Here is a 21,351-nt window from a genome sequence, read left to right as displayed (position 1 = left end):
CAACTAAGAATTAAAAATAAATATGTCTGTTATCTTTGTGTCCTGGACTAACTGTAATTATCAGTGAGATGAACATCAGGAGAAGAATAAAATCTAGTGAAATTAATGTAACATTATAAATGATGTTTTCATGAGTACAAATAAATACAAACACTTTTTCCTTCAAAGTTTTTTTTTTTGTATTTTTATTGAATAATTCTTGAAAAAAGCATCATTTTGCAAAGCTGATACAACACCTCCACCTAACGGTCACAGCATGTATTACAAGCATGCAGACAAGTCTTTTACACCATGTGAAGCTTGTGATGAGCAAACAGCACAAACAGTAAAGAAGCAGATGTTAAATGGTCATTGTGCTCCTCTACTATTGTTCAGTGGAACAGTCTGACTTCTTGATGTTTTTCTCTGAAGTCTGGGAGCCCAAAGACACTTTACATGTGTAAACCTGATCCGTGTTCCAGTCTGACGTCTGGACGGCCAGATAGCTGCTGATTTGGAAAGTGTGGTCTAGTTGCTGAACAGCGATGCTGGTAGAGATCCCACTGCTCACTGGACTCCCACCAGACAACCAGCTCACATCTGCAAAAGGCCCAGACTGACTGGACAGACAGACCAGAGAGGCTTTGTTGGACTGGAGCTCAGCACTGGACGGAGGGAAGACTGTCAGGACAGGAGGAGGGAAGCTGGAGCCTGAAAATACATGGAGCACTTTCATCAGATAACTAGGAATCACATCATTAATACAAAGCAGGACAGTAACACATTAGTTTATTAGTTGTGTTGACAATTTAACAAACACGCTGAAGAATTAAAACATTTTAAATCAGCAGAAACATTTAGAAATCATCACCTAAATATGAGCAGTGTTCCTCTTTAAAACATCAACAATCTATCAACCACTAATTTAGAGATGTTTTGATTAATTCAGTATAATATTTATGTTGGAAACTGTCATAAAGTCACTTTCTGTGTCATAAAAAAAGTGGTATTTAAACTCTCATATGATTATTTAAAGCATCGTGATAAATTAAAGTATATCTGTAGTAGTAGTTTAGTGGTGTCTATAACACAAAAAATCTAATTTCAAACAGCCACAATAATATTCAGGTAAAATCTGAATTATCCATAAACTTTAGAAGATTAGTAAACCAACATTACAAGAACAGTTTGGTATTGATATGACAGCGTAAAATACTCTTGATTATTTAACATGGAGTTTTAAGATGTTAAAATAAAAGATAAAAATCTTGTAAATGTTGTCCAACTGGTAAAATCCTCAGCCGCTAAAAACTTTTGAGTATTTGTCAAAAATATTTAAAATATTGTGATCAGTAGCAGATCTTTCCTTTGCCTTCAAACACACAGCCTGGTATCAAAGCAGATATTAAGAAGTCAATCTATTATTCACCAAACAACATGTTGAATATTTTAAACAATTAGCAACAGATACATTGATTATTTTCTCTTAATATGTATCAGAAACATAAAATCCATCCTGTTTTATGATCAGTTAAAAAGTACTTACTTGTCACAGTCAGCTTGGTGCCTGGTCCGAATACCACAGTGATTCAGTTTGTATACATGGCCGTACAAAAACCTCCTGACTCTCACTAATGAGGGGAGTGGAACTGAAACATCCTGTTGAGACCAACTTTCACTGTCAACGTCTCATTCACTTCATCAGTCTGCTTTCATTACAAAACACTGCTGGACTTGTTTCAAACACTTTTGACTCTTTAGACGACTTTGTTCATTATCCGTCCTTGTTTTGATCAGATTTACTGATTTGATTCATTTTATTTTGCTCAAAATTCATAAAAGCTGCAGTGAGTTTCTCACTGAGGTTTTTGTCACAGTGTGAATCACTGTGATACAGCTGCAGTACCAGAGTTATCCCATGTCTGACAGTAATAGACAGCAGAGTCTCCTGCCTCTGTCTGCTTTATGATGAACTGATAATCTATGTCTGATGAGGATTCAGAGTTGAATCGGTCTGAAGAGAATCCTGATCCAAAGGTGGGTGAACTGGCTGAATGGTGAAAACTGAGAACAAACTGAGGAGCTTCACCAGGAACCTGTTTATGCCAACTGACATAAGCATAATCTGTCTGAACGTTGCAGTTGAGAACAGCCTGTTGTCCTGTAGAAACTGTGTGGACTGCAGGCGTCTGAGTCAGCACTTTCACTGCATCAACATCTGTCAACACACAGAGAAAAAGACGTGAATGAAAGGTTTCTGTGTGGAAATCTGGGCTGTAAAAGGAAAGAGAAGAAGATCTTACATGTTAGAGCAGTGATGAGAGTGCAGAGGATCCCCAGCATGTTGTCAGTGTGTGGTGTTAACATCCCTCACTGTCCAGCTGAGAGGTGAGCAGGGTTGGAGTGAGAGGAGAAGAGAGACTGAAGCTTATAAAGACACTGAGGAGAGGAGACATGGAGGAGGAGAATGAGGAGGAGGAGGAGGAGAATGAGGATCAGGAGGAGGAGGAGTGTCAACACTTGACTCTGTTTTCACTCATAATTTAACATCATGCATGCAGTTTCACATTAAATAATTTCTTATTAATCAGCATATATTTGGTAATTTTTATTCCTCATTAAAATGTATCTGAAAAATGTATTTGATAGCAGTTGGTGATTTTTGGCCTGAGATTAATCTACAATTCTTATAACAGATTCAAATCTGGAATTAATTTATATTTTTCCATATCATTATTAATCACATAAACCACAGGATTAACACATATTCGTTGTTTTATAAGTTTGTGTTATAAACTTTTAACTAAGTTGTATATTTTATAGGTAAACAGAACTATTGAGTGTAAAAGTTTACTTCTCACCTCAGTGTTTTTCTTCTTCTAAATATTCCTCATTAATCCAAATTGCTCTGACTAAACTATTAAAAACTAATCAAAAATGTCTTTATCCCCCGCAGCAACCACTAGCTCTTTTTTAATGCTTGTTTCGGTGTCTGCATTATTATGATTTTTATTATTATTATTATTATTTTATATATCTATCTATATATCTATCTATCTATATCTATAGATATAGATATCTATATCTATAGATATAGATATAGATATATATATACTGTTGTACTATACCTTTTGTGCCAATAAAGATTTAACATAAAAATGTCTTTATCTACATGACCTATATTTTGTTGTGTTTTAGCTGCACATTAATGAACTTTTTCAACATCTAAATGCTTTTATGGCGTTCCTACATACATTTTAAAGCTACATCTTAAATTGCACTTTGCAAACATGTTTAATTAAGGAAAAATGAGTTTAAGCAAAGCACCAGTAAATATACTCAACAGTCATTCCTGATATCTGAGTCTGACGTATAAAACAGACTTTAAATGCTGCTGTGTGTTGCCATTTAACATGTTGTAGTCATAGAACGTTTATAGAAGCTGTTCTGAATACCCCAAATGTGATAAATACTTTTGAGATACACAGATGAAAATGAATTAAATCTGACAGTAATCTAAGTGCATTAATCATTTTTCATGAAGCAGACACAAAGTGTTGTTTGATGGCTCTATTATCAGATGTGTCAGAGTCTCAAAAAGCAGAAGTATTAGTGAGGAGGTTTTTGTCACAGTGTAAATCACTGTGATACGTACTCACTAACAGAGCTGTCCCATGTTTTACAGTAATAGACTGCTGAGTCTCCCTCCTCCACATTGTTGATGATCAAACGATAATCTGATGTTGACTGATGAGTGGATGTGAATTTTGGAGAGGAGAAACCAGAGCCATATGTTGGAGAACTACTGCTGTGATAAAACAGTAAGTCAGCCTCCTTACATGTTAGAGCAGTGATGAGAGTGAGGAGAGGAGACGTGGAGGAGGAGGAGGAGGAGGAGGAGGAGGAGGAGGAGGAGTTTTCACCCACTGATAAACTAAATAGTGTTTTAACAACCATCACTACCTGAGTACAGGAGGATTCAACATTTATCACATTTTGTGTATTTCAACTTGTGTCTGTAAACTTTCTGTTACATAAAGATATGTTAAAGTTATTCAAAGCTTGAATTACATAACAATGGCAGATATTATGGATGATGATGGAGTGCATACTGGTGCATTACTTATTTCTTTATTTTTTCATCATTGAAGCATGTATTTAAGGTATAAATAAATATACTGTCATTGATTAATGTGGGAATTAATCCAATAAGAGCATTTAAATGTTTGAAAACAAATAAGAGTGTTGTTTGATGGCTCTATTATCAGATGTTTCAGAGTCTCAAAAAGCAGAAGTAATAGTGAGGAGGTTTTTGTCACATGGTAAATCACTGTGATACGCTCTCCTTAGCAGAGTTATCCCATGTGTAACAGTAATAGACAGCAGAGTCTCCTGCCTCTGTCTGCTTTATGATGAACTGATAATCTATGTTTGATGAAGATTTAGAGTTGAATCGGTCTGAAGAGAATCCTGAACCAAAGTCGGGTGAACTTTTACTATTGTGAAATCTGAGAACATACTGAGGAGCTTCACCGGGAACCTGTTTATACCATTCTACATAATATCCATCATCTCTCTGGATGTTGCAGTTGAGAACAGCCTGTTGTCCTGTAGAAACTGTGTGGACTGCAGGCGTTTGAGTCAGCACTATCACTGCATCAACATCTGTCAACACACAGAGAAAAAGACGTGAATGAAAGGTTTCTGTGTGGAAATCTGGGCTGTGAAAGGAAAGAGAAGAAGATCTTACATGTTAGAGCAGTGATGAGAGTGCAGAGGATCCCCAGCATGTTGTCAGTGTGTGGTGTAAACGTCCCTCACTGTCCAGCTGAGAGGTGAGCAGGGTTGGAGTGAGAGGAGAAGAGAGACTGAAGCTTATAAAGACACTGAGGAGAGGAGACGTGGAGGAGGAGGAGGAGGAGGAGAATGAGGATCAGGAGGAGGAGGAGGAGGAGGAGAATGAGGATCAGGAGGAGGAGGAGGAGGAGGAGGAGGAGGAGGAGGAGTGTCAACACTTGACTCTGTTTTCACTCATAATTCAACATCATGCATGCAGTTTCACATTAAATAATTTCTTATTAATCAGCATATATTTGGTCATTTTTATTCCTCATATAAAATGTATCTGAAAAATGTATTTGATAGCCGTTGACAATTTTTGGCCTGAGATTAATCTACAATTCTTATAACAGATTCAAATCTGGAATTCATTTCTATTTTTCCATATTATTCTTAATCACATAAACCACAGGATTAACACATGGTCGTTGTTTTCTAAGTTTGTGTTATAAAGTTGTACATTTTGTAGGTAAACAGAACTATAGAGTGTAAAAGTTTACTTCTCATATCAGTGTCTTTATTCTTCTAAATATTCCTAACTAATACAAATTGCTCTGACTAAAACTATTAAAAACTATTCAAAAATGTCTTTATCCCCGCAGCAACCACTAGCTCTTTTTTTTAGATGCTTGTTTCGGTGTCTGCATTATTAAGATTTTATTATTAATAATTTATATATATATATATATATATATATATTTGTGTGTGTGTGTGTGTGTGTGTGTGTGTGTGTGTGTATATGTATATATATTTTGTTTTATTGCTTTTATTATTATTTATTATTATTATTATTATTTTATATTATTTTATCTATTTATTTGTTTTTCCTTCTTTGAGATTACTTAATGTAATTCCATGTTTAAGTTGTCAAATCTTCCATGTGTACCAAACTATATCAATCACAAAGATGATTGAAGGGGTTAGGAAATATGGGTGTAGCATAACATTGTTGCAAAATTTGTAAAATACCAGTCCCTTTATTGTTGTACTGTTGTACTATACCTTTTGTGCCAATATAAATTTGAACATAAAAATATCTTTATATACATGACCTTTAGGAGGGTTAATGTAGCATTTTATTATCTTGTGTTTTAGCTGCACATTAATGAATTTTGTTGACATCTAAATGCTTTTATTGGATTCCTACATACATTTTAAAGGTATATCTTAAATTGCGCTTTGCAAACATGTTTAATTAATGAAAAATAAATATAAGCAAAGCAACAGTAAATGTACTCCACCGTCATCCCTGATATCTGAGTCTGACGTATAAAACAGACTTTAAATGTTGCTGTGTGTTGCCATTTAACATGTTGTAGTCATAGAAAGTTTACAGAAGCTGTTCTGAATACCACAAATGTGATAAATACTTTTCAATTACACAGATGAAGATGAAGTAAATCTGACAGTAATCTAAGTGCATTAATCATTTTTCATGAAGCAGACAGAGAGTGTTGTTTGATGGCTCTTTTATCAGATGTGTCAGAGTCTCAAAAAGCAGAAGTATTAGTGAGGAGGTTTTTGTCACAGTGTAAATCACTGTGATACGTACTCACTAACAGAGCTGTCCCATGTTTTACAGTAATAGACTGCTGAGTCTCCCTCCTCCACATTGTTGATGATCAAACGATAATCTGATGTTGACTGATGAGTGGATGTGAATTTTGGAGAGGAGAAACCAGAGCCATATGTTGGAGAACTACTGCTGTGATAAAACATCAGTATATACTGAGGAACTCCTCCAGGAGTCTGTTTATACCAGCGAGCCTGACTGTTAGTAACAGTCCCCAGGTTACAGTCCATGGTGGCTGTCTCTCCTTTCCTCACCGCCACAACAGGAGGCTTCTGTGTCACCACCGTCACACCACTCACACCTGGAAACAACAAGATGACACGGAGTCAAGAGAAACACACAGACTGATGAATCCAACATGAGGTCAAAGCTGCAGTAAGTCAGCCTCCTTACATGTTAGAGCAGTGATGAGAGTGCAGAGGGTCCCCAGCATGTTGTCAGTGTGTGGTGTAAACGTCCCTCACTGTCCAGCTGAGAGGTGAGCAGGGTTGGAGTGAGAGGAGAAGAGAGACTGAAGCTAATAAAGACACTGAGGAGAGGAGACGTGGAGGAGGAGGAGGAGGAGGAGGAGGAGGAGTTTTCACCCACAGATAAACTAAATAGTGTTTGTGGTTTCACATTGTGTCATTGAATCATTTTACATTAACAATATCATATTTCATAATGAGCAGTTGGTGTTTGTAAGTCTGCTGATGTCCTTTGCGTGAGTATTATTGCCTCCAGTCAGACTGATTTCCTGATTAAATCTCCATTTTAATTCTTCTTCAAATAATCCAATAAATCACATCATCACTGTATCGGTTCATCTTCATCTTTTATTGTTGAATGTGAAGTAAACAGTGTTCTATAATATCTCTGTTTCTTCACACGTCTACATTTTTTATACCACCAAACAAACATGTTTCCTAATAATCCAAACTGATTTAACATAAATTAAGAATATCTTCATCTAGATGACCTGATGTAAAGTTAATGCAGAGTTTTCATTGGTTGTGCTTTAGCTGCATGTAGTCAGATTACTGTCAAGATCGCTGCAGCTAGAAATGTAACAACCATCACTACCTGAGTACAGAAGGATTCAACATTTATCACATTTTGTGTATTTCAACTAGTGTCTGTAAACTTTCTGTTACTTAAAGATATGTTAAAGTTATTCAAAGCTTGAATTACATGAAAATGTCAGATATTATGGATGATGGTGGAGTACTGGTGCATTACTTATTTCTTTATTTTTTCATCATTAAAGCATGTATGTAAGGTACAAATAAATATACTGAAATTGATTAATGTGGGATTTAATCCAATATGAGCATTTAAATGTTTGAAAACAAATTAGAGTGTTGTTTGATGGCTCTATTATCAGATGTGTCAGAGTCTCAAAAAGCAGAAGTAATAGTGAGGAGGTTTTTGTCACAGTGTAAATCACTGTGATACGTACTCATTAACAGAGCTGTCCCATGTTTTACAGTAATAGACTGCTGAGTCTCCCTCCTCCACATTGTTGATGGTCAAACGATAATCTGATGTTGACTGATGAGTGGATGTGAACTTTGGAGAGGAGAAACCAGAGCCATATGTCACAGAGCTCCAACCGTGATAAAAGCTAAGTACAAACTGAGGAACTCCTCCAGGAGTCTGTTTATACCAGCAAGCCTGATAGTTAGTAACAGTCCCCAGGTTACAGTCCATGGTGGATGTCTCTCCTTTCGTCACCGTCACAACAGGAGGCTTCTGTGTCACCACCGTCACACCACTCACACCTGGAAACAACAAGTTGACACGGAGTCAAGAGAAACACAAAGACTGATGAATCCAACATGAGGTCAAAGCTGCAGTAAGTCAGCCTCCTTACATGTTAGAGCAGTGATGAGAGTGCAGAGGGTCCCCAGCATGTTGTCAGTGTGTGATGAGAACGGCCTTGTAACCTGGAAAGTGAACTCACTGCTGACAGATTAGAGGGTTTGGAGGATGAGGAGAGGAGGTGCTGGAGGAGCAATTTAATACAACACTGAAACTGAGAGGGACTGACAGGAGGAGGCGCTTTGCTTAAATCTGCATAGTTTCTCACATGTGTTGCTCTATTATCTTCTGTGGAGAGAAATGTCTTTAATTCATCCATTAAAGTCAGTGTAGATGACAACTTTAATTTACAAAAATACCATCATTATGTCAAAGAGGCCTGCAATTTATATGTATTTCTTAGTATTTTCAGTTCCTAATGAATGAGATTCATGTATGAATGTTTTAATATATTTTGCATCATTTTGCAGGTTTTTCGTACGTCAACAACAGACATCTGCTGCAGGATATAAACTTTGGCTCTGCGCACACACATAAGAAGTAAACAGTCATTAATTGAGCAGATGTTAATAATGAAACTATCAGTGTGTTTCCAGTCAGAGACAGTTCCCTCTGATGTTACAGAGAGCTGACACTTGACCTCTTCATTTACATGCAGCTATAAATAAGGAGAGGAGGCCTGCAGGTGCATCCTGTGAAGGAAGAGAGGGAGGAGTAGAGAGGTGATGCTTCACTGATGGAGGATGAAAACTCAGTTTCAGTTGCTCATTTTATCTGATTTTTCTAACGTCTTAAATTAATCTTTCTGCTGTACTTTTTTTGCAAATTAACTTCTAATAACAACATAGCTTTCTGAATTTAAATAAACATATTCAAGTTAGAATTAAAAATAAATATGTGTGTTATCTTTGTGTCCTGGACTAACTGTAATTATCAGTGAGATGAACATCAGGAGAAGAATAAAATCTAGTGAAGTTAATGTAACATTATAAATGATGTTTTCATGAGTACAAATAAATACAAACACTTTTTTGTTCACAGTTTTTTTTGTATTTTTATTGAATAATTCTTGAAAAAAGCATCATTTTGCAAAGCTGATACAATACCTCCACCTAACGGTCACAACATGTATTACAAGCATGCAGACAAGTCTTTTACACCATGTGAAGCTTGTGATGAGCAAACAGCACAAACAGTAAAGAAGCAGATGTTAAATGGTCATTGTGCTCCTCTACTATTGTTCAGTGGGACAGTCAGACTTCTTGATGTTTTTCTCTGAAGTCTGGGAGCCCACAGACACTTTACATGTGTAAACCTGATCCGTGTTCCAGTCTGACGTCTGGACGGCCAGATAGCTGCTGATTTGGAAAGTCTGGTCTGGTTGCTGAACAGCGGTGCTGGTAGAGATCCCACTGCTCACTGGACTCCCACCAGACAACCAGCTCACATCTGCAAAAGGCCCAGACTGACTGGACAGACAGACCAGAGAGGCTTTGTTGGACTGGAGCTCAGCACTGGACGGAGGGAAGACTGTCAGGACAGGAGGAGAGAAGCTGGAGCCTGAAAATACATGGAGCACTTTCATCAGATAACTAGGAATCACATCATTAATACAAAGCAGGACAGTAACACATTAGTTTATTAGTTGTGTTGACAATTTAACAAACACGCTAAAGAATTAAAGCATTTTAAATCAGCAAAAACATTTAGAAATCATCACCTAAATATGAGCAGTGTTCCTCTTTAAAACATAAACAATCTATCAACCACTAACTTAGAAATATTTTTGATTAATTCAGTAAAATCTTTATGTTGGAAACTGTCATAAAGTCACTTTCTGTGTTATAGTTTAAGTGGTATTTAAACTCTCATATGATTATTTAAAGCATTGTGATAAATTAAAGTATATCTGTAGTAGTAGTTTAGTGGTGTTTATAACACAAAAAATCTCATTTCAAACAGCCACAATAATATTCAGGTAAAATCTGAATTATCCATAAACTTTAGAAGATTAGTAAACCAACATTATAACAACAGTTTGGTGTTGATATCACAATGTAAAATACTCTTGACTATTTAACATGGAGTTTTATAATGTTAAAATAAATAAGAAAAATCTTATAAATGTTGTCCAACTGTTAAAAATCCTCAGCCGCTAAAAGACTTTTGAGTATTTGTCAAAAACATTTAAAATATTGTGATCAGTAGCAGATCTTTCCTTTGCCTTCAAACACACAGCCTGGTATCAAAGCAGATATTAAGAAGTCAATCTATTATTCACCAAACAACATGTTGAATATTTTAAACAATTAGCAACAGATACATTGATTATTTTCTCTTAATATGTATCAGAAACATAAAATCCATCCTGTTTTATGATCAGTTAAAAAGTACTTACTTGTCACAGTCAGCTTGGTGCCTGGTCCGAATACCACAGTGATTCAGTTTGTATACATGGCCGTACAAAAACCTCCTGACTCTCACTAATGAGGGGAGTGGAACTGAAACATCCTGTTGAGACCAACTTTCACTGTCAACGTCTCATTCACTTCATCAGTCTGCTTTCATTACAAAACACTGCATGACTTGTTTCAAACACTTTAGGCTCTTTAGATGACTTTGTTCAGTATCCGTCCTTGTTTTGATCAGATTTACTGATTTGATTCATTTTATTTTGCTCAAAATTCATAGAAGCTGTGGTGAGTTTCTCACTGAGGTTTTTGTCACAGTGTGAATCACTGTGATACAGCTGCAAAGGGAGAGCTATCCCATGTCTGACAGTAATAGACAGCAGAGTCTCCTGCCTCTGTCTGCTTTATGATGAACTGATAATCTATGTTTGATGAAGATTTAGAGTTGAATCGGTCTGAAGAGAATCCTGATCCAAAGCTGGGTGAACTGTCACCATAGTGAAATCTGAGAACATACTGAGGAGCTTCACCAGGAACCTGTTTATACCAACTGACATGAGCATAATTTGTCTGAACGTTGCAGTTGAGAACAGCCTGTTGTCCTGTAGAAACTGTGTGGACAGCAGGCGTCTGAGTCAGAACTTTCACTGCATCAACATCTGTCAACACACAGAGAAAAAGACGTGAATGAAAGGTTTCTGTGTGGAAATCTGGGCTGTGAAAGGAAAGAGAAGAAGATCTTACATGTTAGAGCAGTGATGAGAGTGCAGAGGATCCCCAGCATGTTGTCAGTGTGTGGTGTAAACGTCCCTCACTGTCCAGCTGAGAGGTGAGCAGGGTTGGAGTGAGAGGAGAAGAGAGACTGAAGCTTATAAAGACACTGAGGAGAGGAGACGTGGAGGAGGAGGAGGAGGAGGAGGAAGAGGAGGAGGAGAATGAGGAAGAGGAGGAGGAGAATGAGGATCAGGAGGAGGAGGAGTGTCAACACTTTACTCTTTTTTCACTCATAATTCAACATCATGCATGCAGTTTCACATTAAATAATTTCTTATTAATCAGCATATATTTGGTAATTTGTATTCCTTATAAAAATGTATCTGAAAAATGTATTTGATAGCCGTTGATGATTTTTTCCTGAGATGAATCTATAATTGTTATATCAGATTTAAATCTGGAATTAATTTCTATTTTTCCATATTATTTTTAATCACATAAACCATAGGATTAATACATGGTCGTTGTTTTCTAAGTTTGTGTTATAAAGTTGTAACTAAGTTGTACATTTTATAGGTAAACAGAACTATAGAGTGTAAAAGTTTACTTCTCATCTCAGTGTCTTTATTCTTCTAAATAATCCTCACTAATACAAATTGCTCTGACTAAAACTATTAAAAACTATTCAAAAATGTCTTTATCCCCGCAGCAACCACTAGCTCTTTTTTTTAGATGCTTGTTTCGGTGTCTGCATTATTAAGATTTTATTATTAATAATTTATATATATATATATATATATATTTGTGTGTGTGTGTGTGTGTTTGTGTGTGTGTGTGTGTGTGTGTGTGTGTGTGTGTATATATATATATATATATATATTGTTTTATTGCTTTTATTATTATTTATTATTATTATTATTATTATTATTTTATATTATTTTATCTATTTATTTGTTTTTCCTTCTTTGTGATTGCTTAATGTAATTATATGTTTAAGTTGTCAAATCTTCCATGTGTACCAAACTATCTCAATTACAAAGAGATTTGGAGGGGTTAGGAAATATGGGTCTAGCATAACATTGTTGCGAAAATATGTAAAATACTAGTCCCGTTATAGTTGTACTGTTGTACTATACTTTTTGTGCCAATAAAAATTTGAACATAAAAATATCTTTATCTACATGACCTATATTTTCTTGTGTTTTAGCTGCACATTAATGAACTTTTTTGACATCTAAATGCTTTTATTGGATTACTACATACATTTTAAAGCTATATCTTAAATTGCACTTTGCAAACATGCTTAATTTATGAAAAATAAATTTAAGCAAAGCACCAGTAAATATACTCAACAGTCATTCCTGATATCTGAGTCTGACGTATAAAACAGACTTTAAATGCTGCTGTGTGTTGCCATTTAACATGTTGTAGTCATAGAAAGTTTACAGAAGCTGTTCTGAATAACCCAAAATGTGATAAATACTTTTGAGATACACAGATGAAGATGAAATATATCTGACAGTAATCTAAGTGCATTAATCATATTTCATGAAGCAGACAGAGAGTGTTGTTTGATGGCTCTTTTATCAGATGTGTCAGAGTCTCAAAAAGCAGAAGTAATAGGGAGTAGGTTTTTGTCACAGTGTAAATCACTGTGATACAGCTGCAGAGGCAGAGTCATCCCATGTCTGACAGTAATAGACAGCAGAGTCTCCTGCCTCTGTCCGCTTTATGATGAACTGAAAATCTATGTTTGATGAGGATTTAGAGTTGAATCGGTCTGAAGAGAATCCTGATCCAATGCTGAGTGAACTGTCATGATGGCGAAATCTGAGAACAAACTGAGGAGCTTCACCAGGAACCTGTTTATACCAATGGACATAATTGTTGTAATTTGTCTGGATGTTACAGTTGAGAACAGCCTGTTGTCCTGTAGAAACTGTGTGGACAGCAGGCGTCTGAGTCACCACTATCACTGCATCAACATCTGTCAACACACAGAGAAAAAGACATGAGTGAAAGGTTCCTGTGTGGAAATCTGGGCTGTAAAAGGAAAGAGAAGAAGATCTTACATGTTAGAGCAGTGATGAGAGTGCAGAGGATCCCCAGCATGTTGTCAGTGTGTGGTGTAAACGTCCCTCACTGTCCAGCTGAGAGGTGAGCAGGGTTGGAGTGAGAGGAGAAGAGAGACTGAAGCTTATAAAGACACTGAGGAGAGGAGACGTGGAGGAGGAGGAGGAGGAGGAGGAGGAGGAGGAGATTTAACACTTGACTCAGTTTTCATTCATAAATCAACTACATCAAGTATGTGGGTTTCACATCAGACACTTTTTCATAACTTCTGTTGTCAACAAACATGTCTCCAATAACTTTCCTTCTTTACTCATTGTTGCCAAATACAATGATTTCTGTCTAGTCTTTATTTAATTGAAGCAAATTTAATTGCATTCAGCTATTTACTTTCTCTAAGCATTGATAGAGTGAGTCTAAAGGACCGTAGTCACTTGGTTAAAGAGCTGAGTAAATCAGAGTGTCGTCTGCGTAGCTGAGATAAGAAACGTTATCATCATGTATGATTTGACCTGGGAGCACGTACAGTTTGAATAATAGCGGCTCAAGAATCGAACCCTGTTGGATTCCACATGTCATGATGATTGCTCGGATTTATAATCACTCTATCTCTGGTATTTTACAGTAAGCAGTATATAAGCATGGTGTAGAATTGACTTTATTTCATCATCTCGTCACCCTTTCAAATGATTTGCTCTCACTGAAGTAGCATGCTCTATATTAATTAAGTCTCCTGCCTGTGTTTCATTTTGTGGAAACACATCATGAATCACTAAATCTATGTGACATATTGCCAGATTAATGCAGCATTTGTTTGTGTTTTAGCTGCTCATAACTTTCTGTTGTTGTAACTTTGGGCTTCCAGATTACCTTTTGACCTGTTCATGAAGAGGGAACTACCAGATCACTATCTAATACCAAAAAGTGTTTGTGTGACAATCTTCACTACCTGTGCACCAATTAATTTATATCAATTAAGATTATCTGAGTTCAGAACAGCAAATGAGAATATTCTGTAGTCTTTCTATATCTGCAAGAGACGTTCATATTTACTGTTTCACAGTTTAATAGATCATAACTTTTGTTTCAGTGGTTTACATTTACTAGTGAGTATATTATCTGTTTTAGTGATAAAGTGTGTACACATGGCATACTGTATATAACTACCATAGGAACCATAAATCCCTCCTAATGCCTCACTCTCTCATTCGTTCATTCTACCTGGTTTTCCATGTCACTAACTGTCTTGTTGTTTCAGAACCAGCCACTCCCACCTGCCCTCTGATCACCGCTTTCCCGCCAGTTTCCCCACCTGGCCTGCTCCTCCCACTCACTCACCTGCTTCTCATTCCCCTGATTACCAGCGTAGAGTATAAACAGGCCCATTTAATCCTCTGTCTGATTGTCTTTTGCGCTAAGCTTATATTTACACTTACCTGTCTGATGCTGCCTGCCTGATTTCTGGTTTCTGTCTGTTCTGTGTCACTCAGTGTTTCACCAGGAAATATCAGAGGATATATGTGAAAATCCCAAAAGTTTAAGAATATATTTTAAATGTGTAAGTGGGGAAGAAAAACAGAAAGCACTGGCTGTTGGCTTCACTCCCAGTCCAGATGTGTCAGAGTCTCAAAAAGCAGAAGTAATAGTGAGGAGGTTTTTGTCACAGTGTAAATCACTGTGATACCCACTCATTAACAGAGCTGTCCCATGTTTGACAGTAATACACTGCTGAGTCTCCCTCCTCCACATTGTTGATGATCAAACGATAATCTGATGTTGACTGATGAGTGGATGTGAACTTTGGAGAGGAGAAACCAGAGCCATAATATACAGAGCTATAACTGTGATGAAACCTCAGTATATACTGAGGAACTCCTCCAGGAGTCTGTTTATACCAGCGAGCCTCACTGTTAGTAACAGTCCCCAGGTTACAGTCCATGGTGGCTGTCTCTCCTTTCGTCACCGCCACAACAGGAGGCTTCTGTGTCACCACCGTCACACCACTCACACCTGGAAACAACAAGATGACACGGAGTCAAGAGAAACACACAGACTGATGAATCCAACATGAGGTCAAAGCTGCAGTAAGTCAGCCTCCTTACATGTTAGAGCAGTGATGAGAGTGCAGAGGGTCCCCAGCATGTTGTCAGTGTGTGCTGAGAACGGCCTTGTAACCTGGAAAGTGAGCTCACTGCTGACAGATTAGAGGGTTTGGAGGATGAGGAGAGGAGGTGCTGGAGGAGCAATTTAATACAACACTGAAACTGAGAGGGACTGACAGGAGGAGGAGCTTTGCCTCAATCTGCATAGTTTCTCACATTCGTTGCACTATTATCTTCTGTGAAGGGAAATGTCTTTAATTCATCCATTAAAGTCAGTGTAGTTGACAACTTTAATTTACAAAATACCATGATGTCATTATGTCAAAGAGGCCTGCAGTTTATATGTATTTCTTAGTATTTTCAGTTCCTAATGAATGAGATTCATGTATGAATGTTTTCATATATTTTGCATATTGTTTTAGGTTCTTCATAAGTCAACAACAGACATCTGCTGCAGGATATAAACTTTGGCTCTGCACACACACATAAGAAGTAAACAGTCATTGATTGAGCAGATGTTAATAATAAAACTATCAGAGTGTTTCCAGTCAGAGACAGTTCCCTCTGATGTTACAGAGAGCTGACACTTGACCTCTTCATTTACATGCAGCTATAAATAAGGAGAGGAGGCCTGCAGGTGCATCCTAGGAAGGAAGAGAGGGAGGAGTCGAGAGGTGATGCTTCACTGATGGAGGATGAAAACTTAGTTTCAGTTGCTCATTTTATCTGATTTTTTTAACGTCTCAACTACTGCAAGAAACTAAAACCAGTTAAATTAATAATAATCTCTCTGTTGTGTTTTTATTGCAAATTAACTTCTAATAACTCCGTAGCTTTCTGAATTTAAATATACATATTCATCTGTGAATTAAAAAGAAATATGTCTGTTATCTTTGTGTCCTGGACTAACTGTAATTATCAGTGAGATGAACATCAGGAGAAGAATAAAATCTAGTGAAGTTAAGGTAACATTATAAATGATGTTTTCATGAGTACAAATAAATACAAACACTTTTTGTTCACAGTTTTTTTTGTATTTTTATTGAATAATTCTTGAAAAAAGCATCATTTTGCAAAGCTGATACAACACCTCCACCTAACGGTCACAACATGTATTACAAGCATGCAGACACGTCTTCTACCATGTGAAGCTTGTGATGAGCAAACAGCACAAACAGTAAAGAAGCAGATGTTAAATGGTCATTGTGCTCCTCTACTATTGTTCAGTGGGACAGTCTGACTTCTTGATGTTTTTCTCTGAAGTCTGGGAGCCCAAAGACACTTTACATGTGTAAACCTGATCCGTGTTCCAGTCTAACGTCTGGACGGCCAGATAGCTGCTGATTTGGAAAGTCTGGTCTGGTTGCTGAACAGCGGTGCTGGTAGAGATCCCACTGCTCACTGGACTCCCACCAGACAACCAGCTCACATCTGCAAAAGGCCCAGACTGACTGGACAGACAGACCAGAGAGGCTTTGTTGGACTGGAGCTCAGCACTGGACGGAGGGAAGACTGTCAGGACAGGAGGAGAGAAGCTGGAGCCTGAAAATACATGGAGCACTTTCATCAGATAACTAGGAATCACATCATTAATAGAAAGCAGGACAGTAACACATTAGTTCATTAGTTTTGTTGATAATTTAACAAACACGCTGAAGAATTAAAGTATTTTAAATCAGCAAGAACATTTAGAAATCATCACCTAAATATGAGAAGTGTTCCTCTTTAAAACATCAACAATCTATCAATCACTAACTTAGAAATATTTTGATTAGTTCAGTAGAATATTTATGTTGGAAACTGTCATAAAGTCACTTTCTGTGTTATAAAATAGTGGTAATTAAACTCTTATATGATTATTTAAAGCATTGTGATAAATTAAAGTATATCTGTAGTAGTAGTTTAGTGGTGTCTATAACACAAAACATCTCATTTCAAACAGCCACAATAATATTCAGGTAAAATCTGAATTATCCATAAACTTTAGAAGATTAGTAAACCAACATTACAAGAACAGTTTGGTATTTATATGACAGCGTAAAATACTCTTGACTATTTAACATGGAGTTTTATGATGTTAAAATAAGCAAGAAAGATCTTGTAAATGTTGTCCAACTGTTAAAAATTCTCAGCCGCTAAAAAACTTTTGAGTATTTGTCAAAAAAATTTTAAATATTGTGATCAGTAGCAGATCTTTCCTTTGCCTTCAAACACACAGCCTGGTATCAAAGCAGATGTTAAAAAGTCAATCTATTATTCACCAAACAACATGTTGAATATTTTAAACAATAAGCAACAGATACATTGATTATTTTCTCTTAATATGTATCAGAAACATAAAATCCATCCTGTTTTATGATCAGTTAAAATGTACTTACTTGTCACAGTCAGCTTGGTGCCTGGTCCGAATACCACAGTGATTCAGTTTGTATACATGGCCGTACAAAAACCTCCTGACTCTCACTAATGAGGGGAGTGGAACTGAAACATCCTGTTGAGACCAACTTTCACTGTCAACGTCTCATTCACTTCATCAGTCTGCTTTTATTGCAAGACATTGCTGGACTTGTTTCAAACACTTTTGACTCTTTAGATGACTTTGTTCAGTATCAGTCCTTGTTTTGATCAGATTTACTGATTTGATTCATTTTATTTTGCTCAAAATTCATAGAAGCTGCAGTGAGTTTCTCACTGAGGTTTTTGTCACAGTGTGAATCACTGTGATACAGCTGCAAAGGGAGAGCTATCCCATGTCTGACAGTAATAGACAGCAGAGTCTCCTGCCTCTGTCTGCTTTATGATGAACTGATAATCTATGTTTGATGAAGATTTAGAGTTGAATCGGTCTGAAGAGAATCCTGATCCAAAGCTGGGTGAACTGTCACCATAGTGAAATCTGAGAACATACTGAGGAGCTCCACCAGGAACCTGTTTATGCCAACTGACATGAGCATAATTTGTCTGAACGTTGCAGTTGAGAACAGCCTGTTGTCCTGTAGAAACTGTGTGGACAGCAGGCGTCTGAGTCAGCACTTTAACTGCATCAACATCTGTCAACACACAGAGAAAAAGACGTGAGTGAAAGGTTGCTGTGTGGAAATCTGGGCTGTGAAAGGAATGAGAAGAAGATCTTACATGTTAGAGCAGTGATGAGAGTGCAGAGGATCCCCAGCATGTTGTCAGTGTGTGGTGTAAACGTCCCTCACTGTCCAGCTGAGAGGTGAGCAGGGTTGGAGTGAGAGAAGAAGAGAGACTGAAGCTTATAAAGACACTGAGGAGAAGAGATGTGGAGGAGGAGGAGGAGGACGAGGAGGAGGAGAATGAGGATCAGGAGGAGGAGAAGGCGGAGGAGGAGGAGGAGTGTCAACACTTGACTCTGTTTTCACTCATAATTCAACATCATGCATGCAGTTTCACATTAAATAATTTCTTATTAATCAGCATATATTTGGCAATTTCTATTCCTCATAAAAATGTATCTGAAAAATGTATTTGATAGCCATTGATGATTTTGCCTGAAATGAATCTACAATTGTTATATCAGATTCAAATCTGGAATTAATTTCTACTTTTTCATATTATTATTAATCACATAAACCACAGGATTAACACATGGTCGTTGTTTTATAAGTTTGTGTTGTAAAGTTTTAACTAAGTTGTATATTTTGTAGGTAAACAGCATTATAGAGTGTAAAAGTTTACTTCTAACATCAGTTTTTATTCTTCTAAATATTCCTCATTAATCCAAATTACTCTGAGTAATACTATTAAAAACTAATCAAAAATATCTTTATCCCCCGCAGCAACCACTAGCTCTTTTTTAATGCTAGTTTTGGTGTCTGCATTATTATGATTTTATTATTATTATTATTATTTTATACATCTATCTATATATCCATCTATCTATATATATAGATATCTATATCTATATCTATATCTATAAATATAGATATATATATACTGTTGTACTATACCTTTTGTGCCAATAAAGATTGAACATAAAAATGTTTTTATCTACATGTCCTATATTATCTTGTGTTTTAGCTGCACATTAATGAACTTTGTTGACATCTAAATGATTTTATTGCATTCCTACATACATTTTAAAGCTATATCTTATATTGCACTTTGCAAACATGCTTAATTAATGAAAAATAAATTTAAGCAAAGCACCAGTAAATATACTCCACTATCATTCCTGATATCTGAGTCTGACGTATAAAACAGACTTTAATTGCTGCTGTGTGTTGCCATTTAACATGTTGTAGTCATAGAACATTTACAGAAGCTGTTCTGAAAACCACAAATGTGATAGAAACTTTTGAGATACACAGATGAAGATGAATTAAATCTGACATTAATCTAACAGCATTAATCCTATTTCATGAAGCAGACAGAGAGTGTTGTTTGATGGCTCTATTATCAGATGTGTCAGAGTCTCAAAAAGCAGAAGTAATAGTGAGGAGGTTTTTGTCACAGTGTAAATCACTGTGATACGTTCTCACTAGCAGAGCTGTCCCATGTCTGACAGTAATACACTGCTGAGTCTCCCTCCTCCACATTGTTGATGATCAAACGATAATCTGATGTTGACTGATGATTAGAAGTGAATTTGGGAGAGGAGAAACCAGAGCCATATGTTGGAGAACTGCTGCTGTGATGAAAGTACAGTACAAACTGAGGAACTCCTCCAGGAGTCTGTTTATACCAGCGGGCCACACTGTTAGTAACAGTCCCCAGGTTACAGTCCATGGTGGCTGTCTCTTCTTTCCTCACCGCCACAACTGGAGGCTTCTGTGTCACCACCGTCACACCACTCACACCTGGAAACAACAAGATGACACGGAGTCAAGAGAAACACACAGACTGATGAATCCAACATGAGGTCAAAGCTGCAGTAAGTCAGCCTCCTTACATGTTAGAGCAGTGATGAGAGTGCAGAGGGTCCCCAGCATGTCGTCAGTGTGTGGTGTAAACGTCCCTCACTGTCCAGCTGAGAGGTGAGCAGGGTTGGAGTGAGAGGAGAAGAGAGACTGAAGCTTATAAAGTAACTGAGGTGACGTGGAGGAGGAGGAGGAGGAGGAGGAGGAGGAGGAGTTTCAACCCACAGATAAACTAAATAGTGTTTGTGGTTTCACATTGTGTCATTGAATCATTTTACATTAATAATATCATATTTCATAATGAGCAGTTGGTGTTTGTAAGTCTGCTGATGTCCTTTGCGTGAGTATTATTGCCTCCAGTCAGACTGATTTCCTGATTAAATCTCCATTTTAATTCTTCTTCAAATAATCCAATAAATCACATCATCACTGTATCGGTTCATCTTCATCTTTTATTGTTGTATATGAAGTAAACAGTGTTCTATAATATCTCTGTTTCTTCACACGTCTACATTTTTTATACCACCAAAAAAAACATGTTTCCTAATAATCCAAACTGATTTAAAATAAATTAAGAATATCTTCATCTAGATGACCTGGTGTAAAGTTAATGCAGTTTTCATTGGTTGTGCTTTAGCTGTATGTAGTCAGATTACTGTTACAATCGCTGCAGCTAGAAGTGTAACAACCATCACTACCTGAGTACAGGAGGATTCAACATTTATCACATTTTGTGTATTTCAGCTGGTGTCTGTAAACTTTCTGTTACATAAAGATATATTAAAGTTATTCAAAGCTTGAAGTACATGAACATGTCAGATATTATGGATGATGGTGGAGTACTGGTGCATTTCTTATTTCTTTATTTTTTCATCATTAACGCATGTATTTAAGGTACAAATAAATATACTGTCATTGATTAATGTGGGAATTAATCCAATATGAGCATTTAAATGTTTGAAAACAAATTAGAGTGTTGT

General features: G+C 36.8%; 3 protein-coding genes and 1 gene segment (V, D, J or C); all 4 read right to left on the bottom strand.

Moving 5' to 3' along the window:
• Positions 1–294: 294 nt before the first annotated feature.
• On the bottom strand, positions 295–2,322 carry LOC141781030 (immunoglobulin lambda-1 light chain-like). The gene is made up of 4 exons (XM_074656544.1): positions 2,283–2,322; positions 1,882–2,197; positions 1,526–1,566; positions 295–690 (listed from the first exon to the last, which is right to left on the bottom strand). Exons 1-4 carry the CDS (start codon positions 2,320–2,322, stop codon positions 365–367), a joined length of 723 nt encoding a protein of 240 aa, XP_074512645.1. The 3' UTR covers positions 295–364.
• A 2,205-nt stretch (positions 2,323–4,527) lies between these two features.
• LOC141781040 (immunoglobulin lambda-1 light chain-like) lies at positions 4,528–14,869 on the bottom strand. Of its 2 annotated transcripts, XM_074656552.1 has the most exons (5): positions 14,823–14,869; positions 13,389–13,524; positions 12,985–13,303; positions 10,590–10,630; positions 9,219–9,751 (listed from the first exon to the last, which is right to left on the bottom strand). In XM_074656552.1, the coding sequence occupies exons 2-5, from the start codon at positions 13,426–13,428 to the stop codon at positions 9,426–9,428; spliced, it is 726 nt and encodes a 241-aa protein (XP_074512653.1). In that variant the 5' UTR covers positions 13,429–13,524; positions 14,823–14,869; the 3' UTR covers positions 9,219–9,425. The 2 variants fall into 2 exon arrangements, 1 of the variants encoding a protein (XP_074512653.1); XR_012596756.1 differs by lacking the exons at positions 9,219–9,751; positions 10,590–10,630; positions 12,985–13,303; positions 13,389–13,524 and adding an exon at positions 4,528–4,644.
• A 189-nt stretch (positions 14,870–15,058) lies between these two features.
• Positions 15,059–15,528, bottom strand: LOC141781552 (immunoglobulin lambda variable 3-21-like). The segment is given in 2 exon segments: positions 15,059–15,396; positions 15,489–15,528. Coding segments are annotated over 2 exon segments (378 nt in total).
• A 972-nt stretch (positions 15,529–16,500) lies between these two features.
• On the bottom strand, positions 16,501–20,443 carry LOC141781029 (immunoglobulin lambda-1 light chain-like). The gene is made up of 4 exons (XM_074656543.1): positions 20,404–20,443; positions 19,989–20,311; positions 17,867–17,903; positions 16,501–17,030 (listed from the first exon to the last, which is right to left on the bottom strand). Exons 1-4 carry the CDS (start codon positions 20,441–20,443, stop codon positions 16,705–16,707), a joined length of 726 nt encoding a protein of 241 aa, XP_074512644.1. The 3' UTR covers positions 16,501–16,704.
• Positions 20,444–21,351: the final 908 nt, after the last annotated feature.

Source organism: Sebastes fasciatus, chromosome 13, assembly GCF_043250625.1.
Source record: "Sebastes fasciatus isolate fSebFas1 chromosome 13, fSebFas1.pri, whole genome shotgun sequence".
In the NCBI taxonomy this organism is placed as follows: Eukaryota; Metazoa; Chordata; class Actinopteri; order Perciformes; family Sebastidae; genus Sebastes; species Sebastes fasciatus.
Note: the sequence above shows the minus strand (reverse complement) of the source record. Positions and strands in the feature narration are given on the sequence as shown.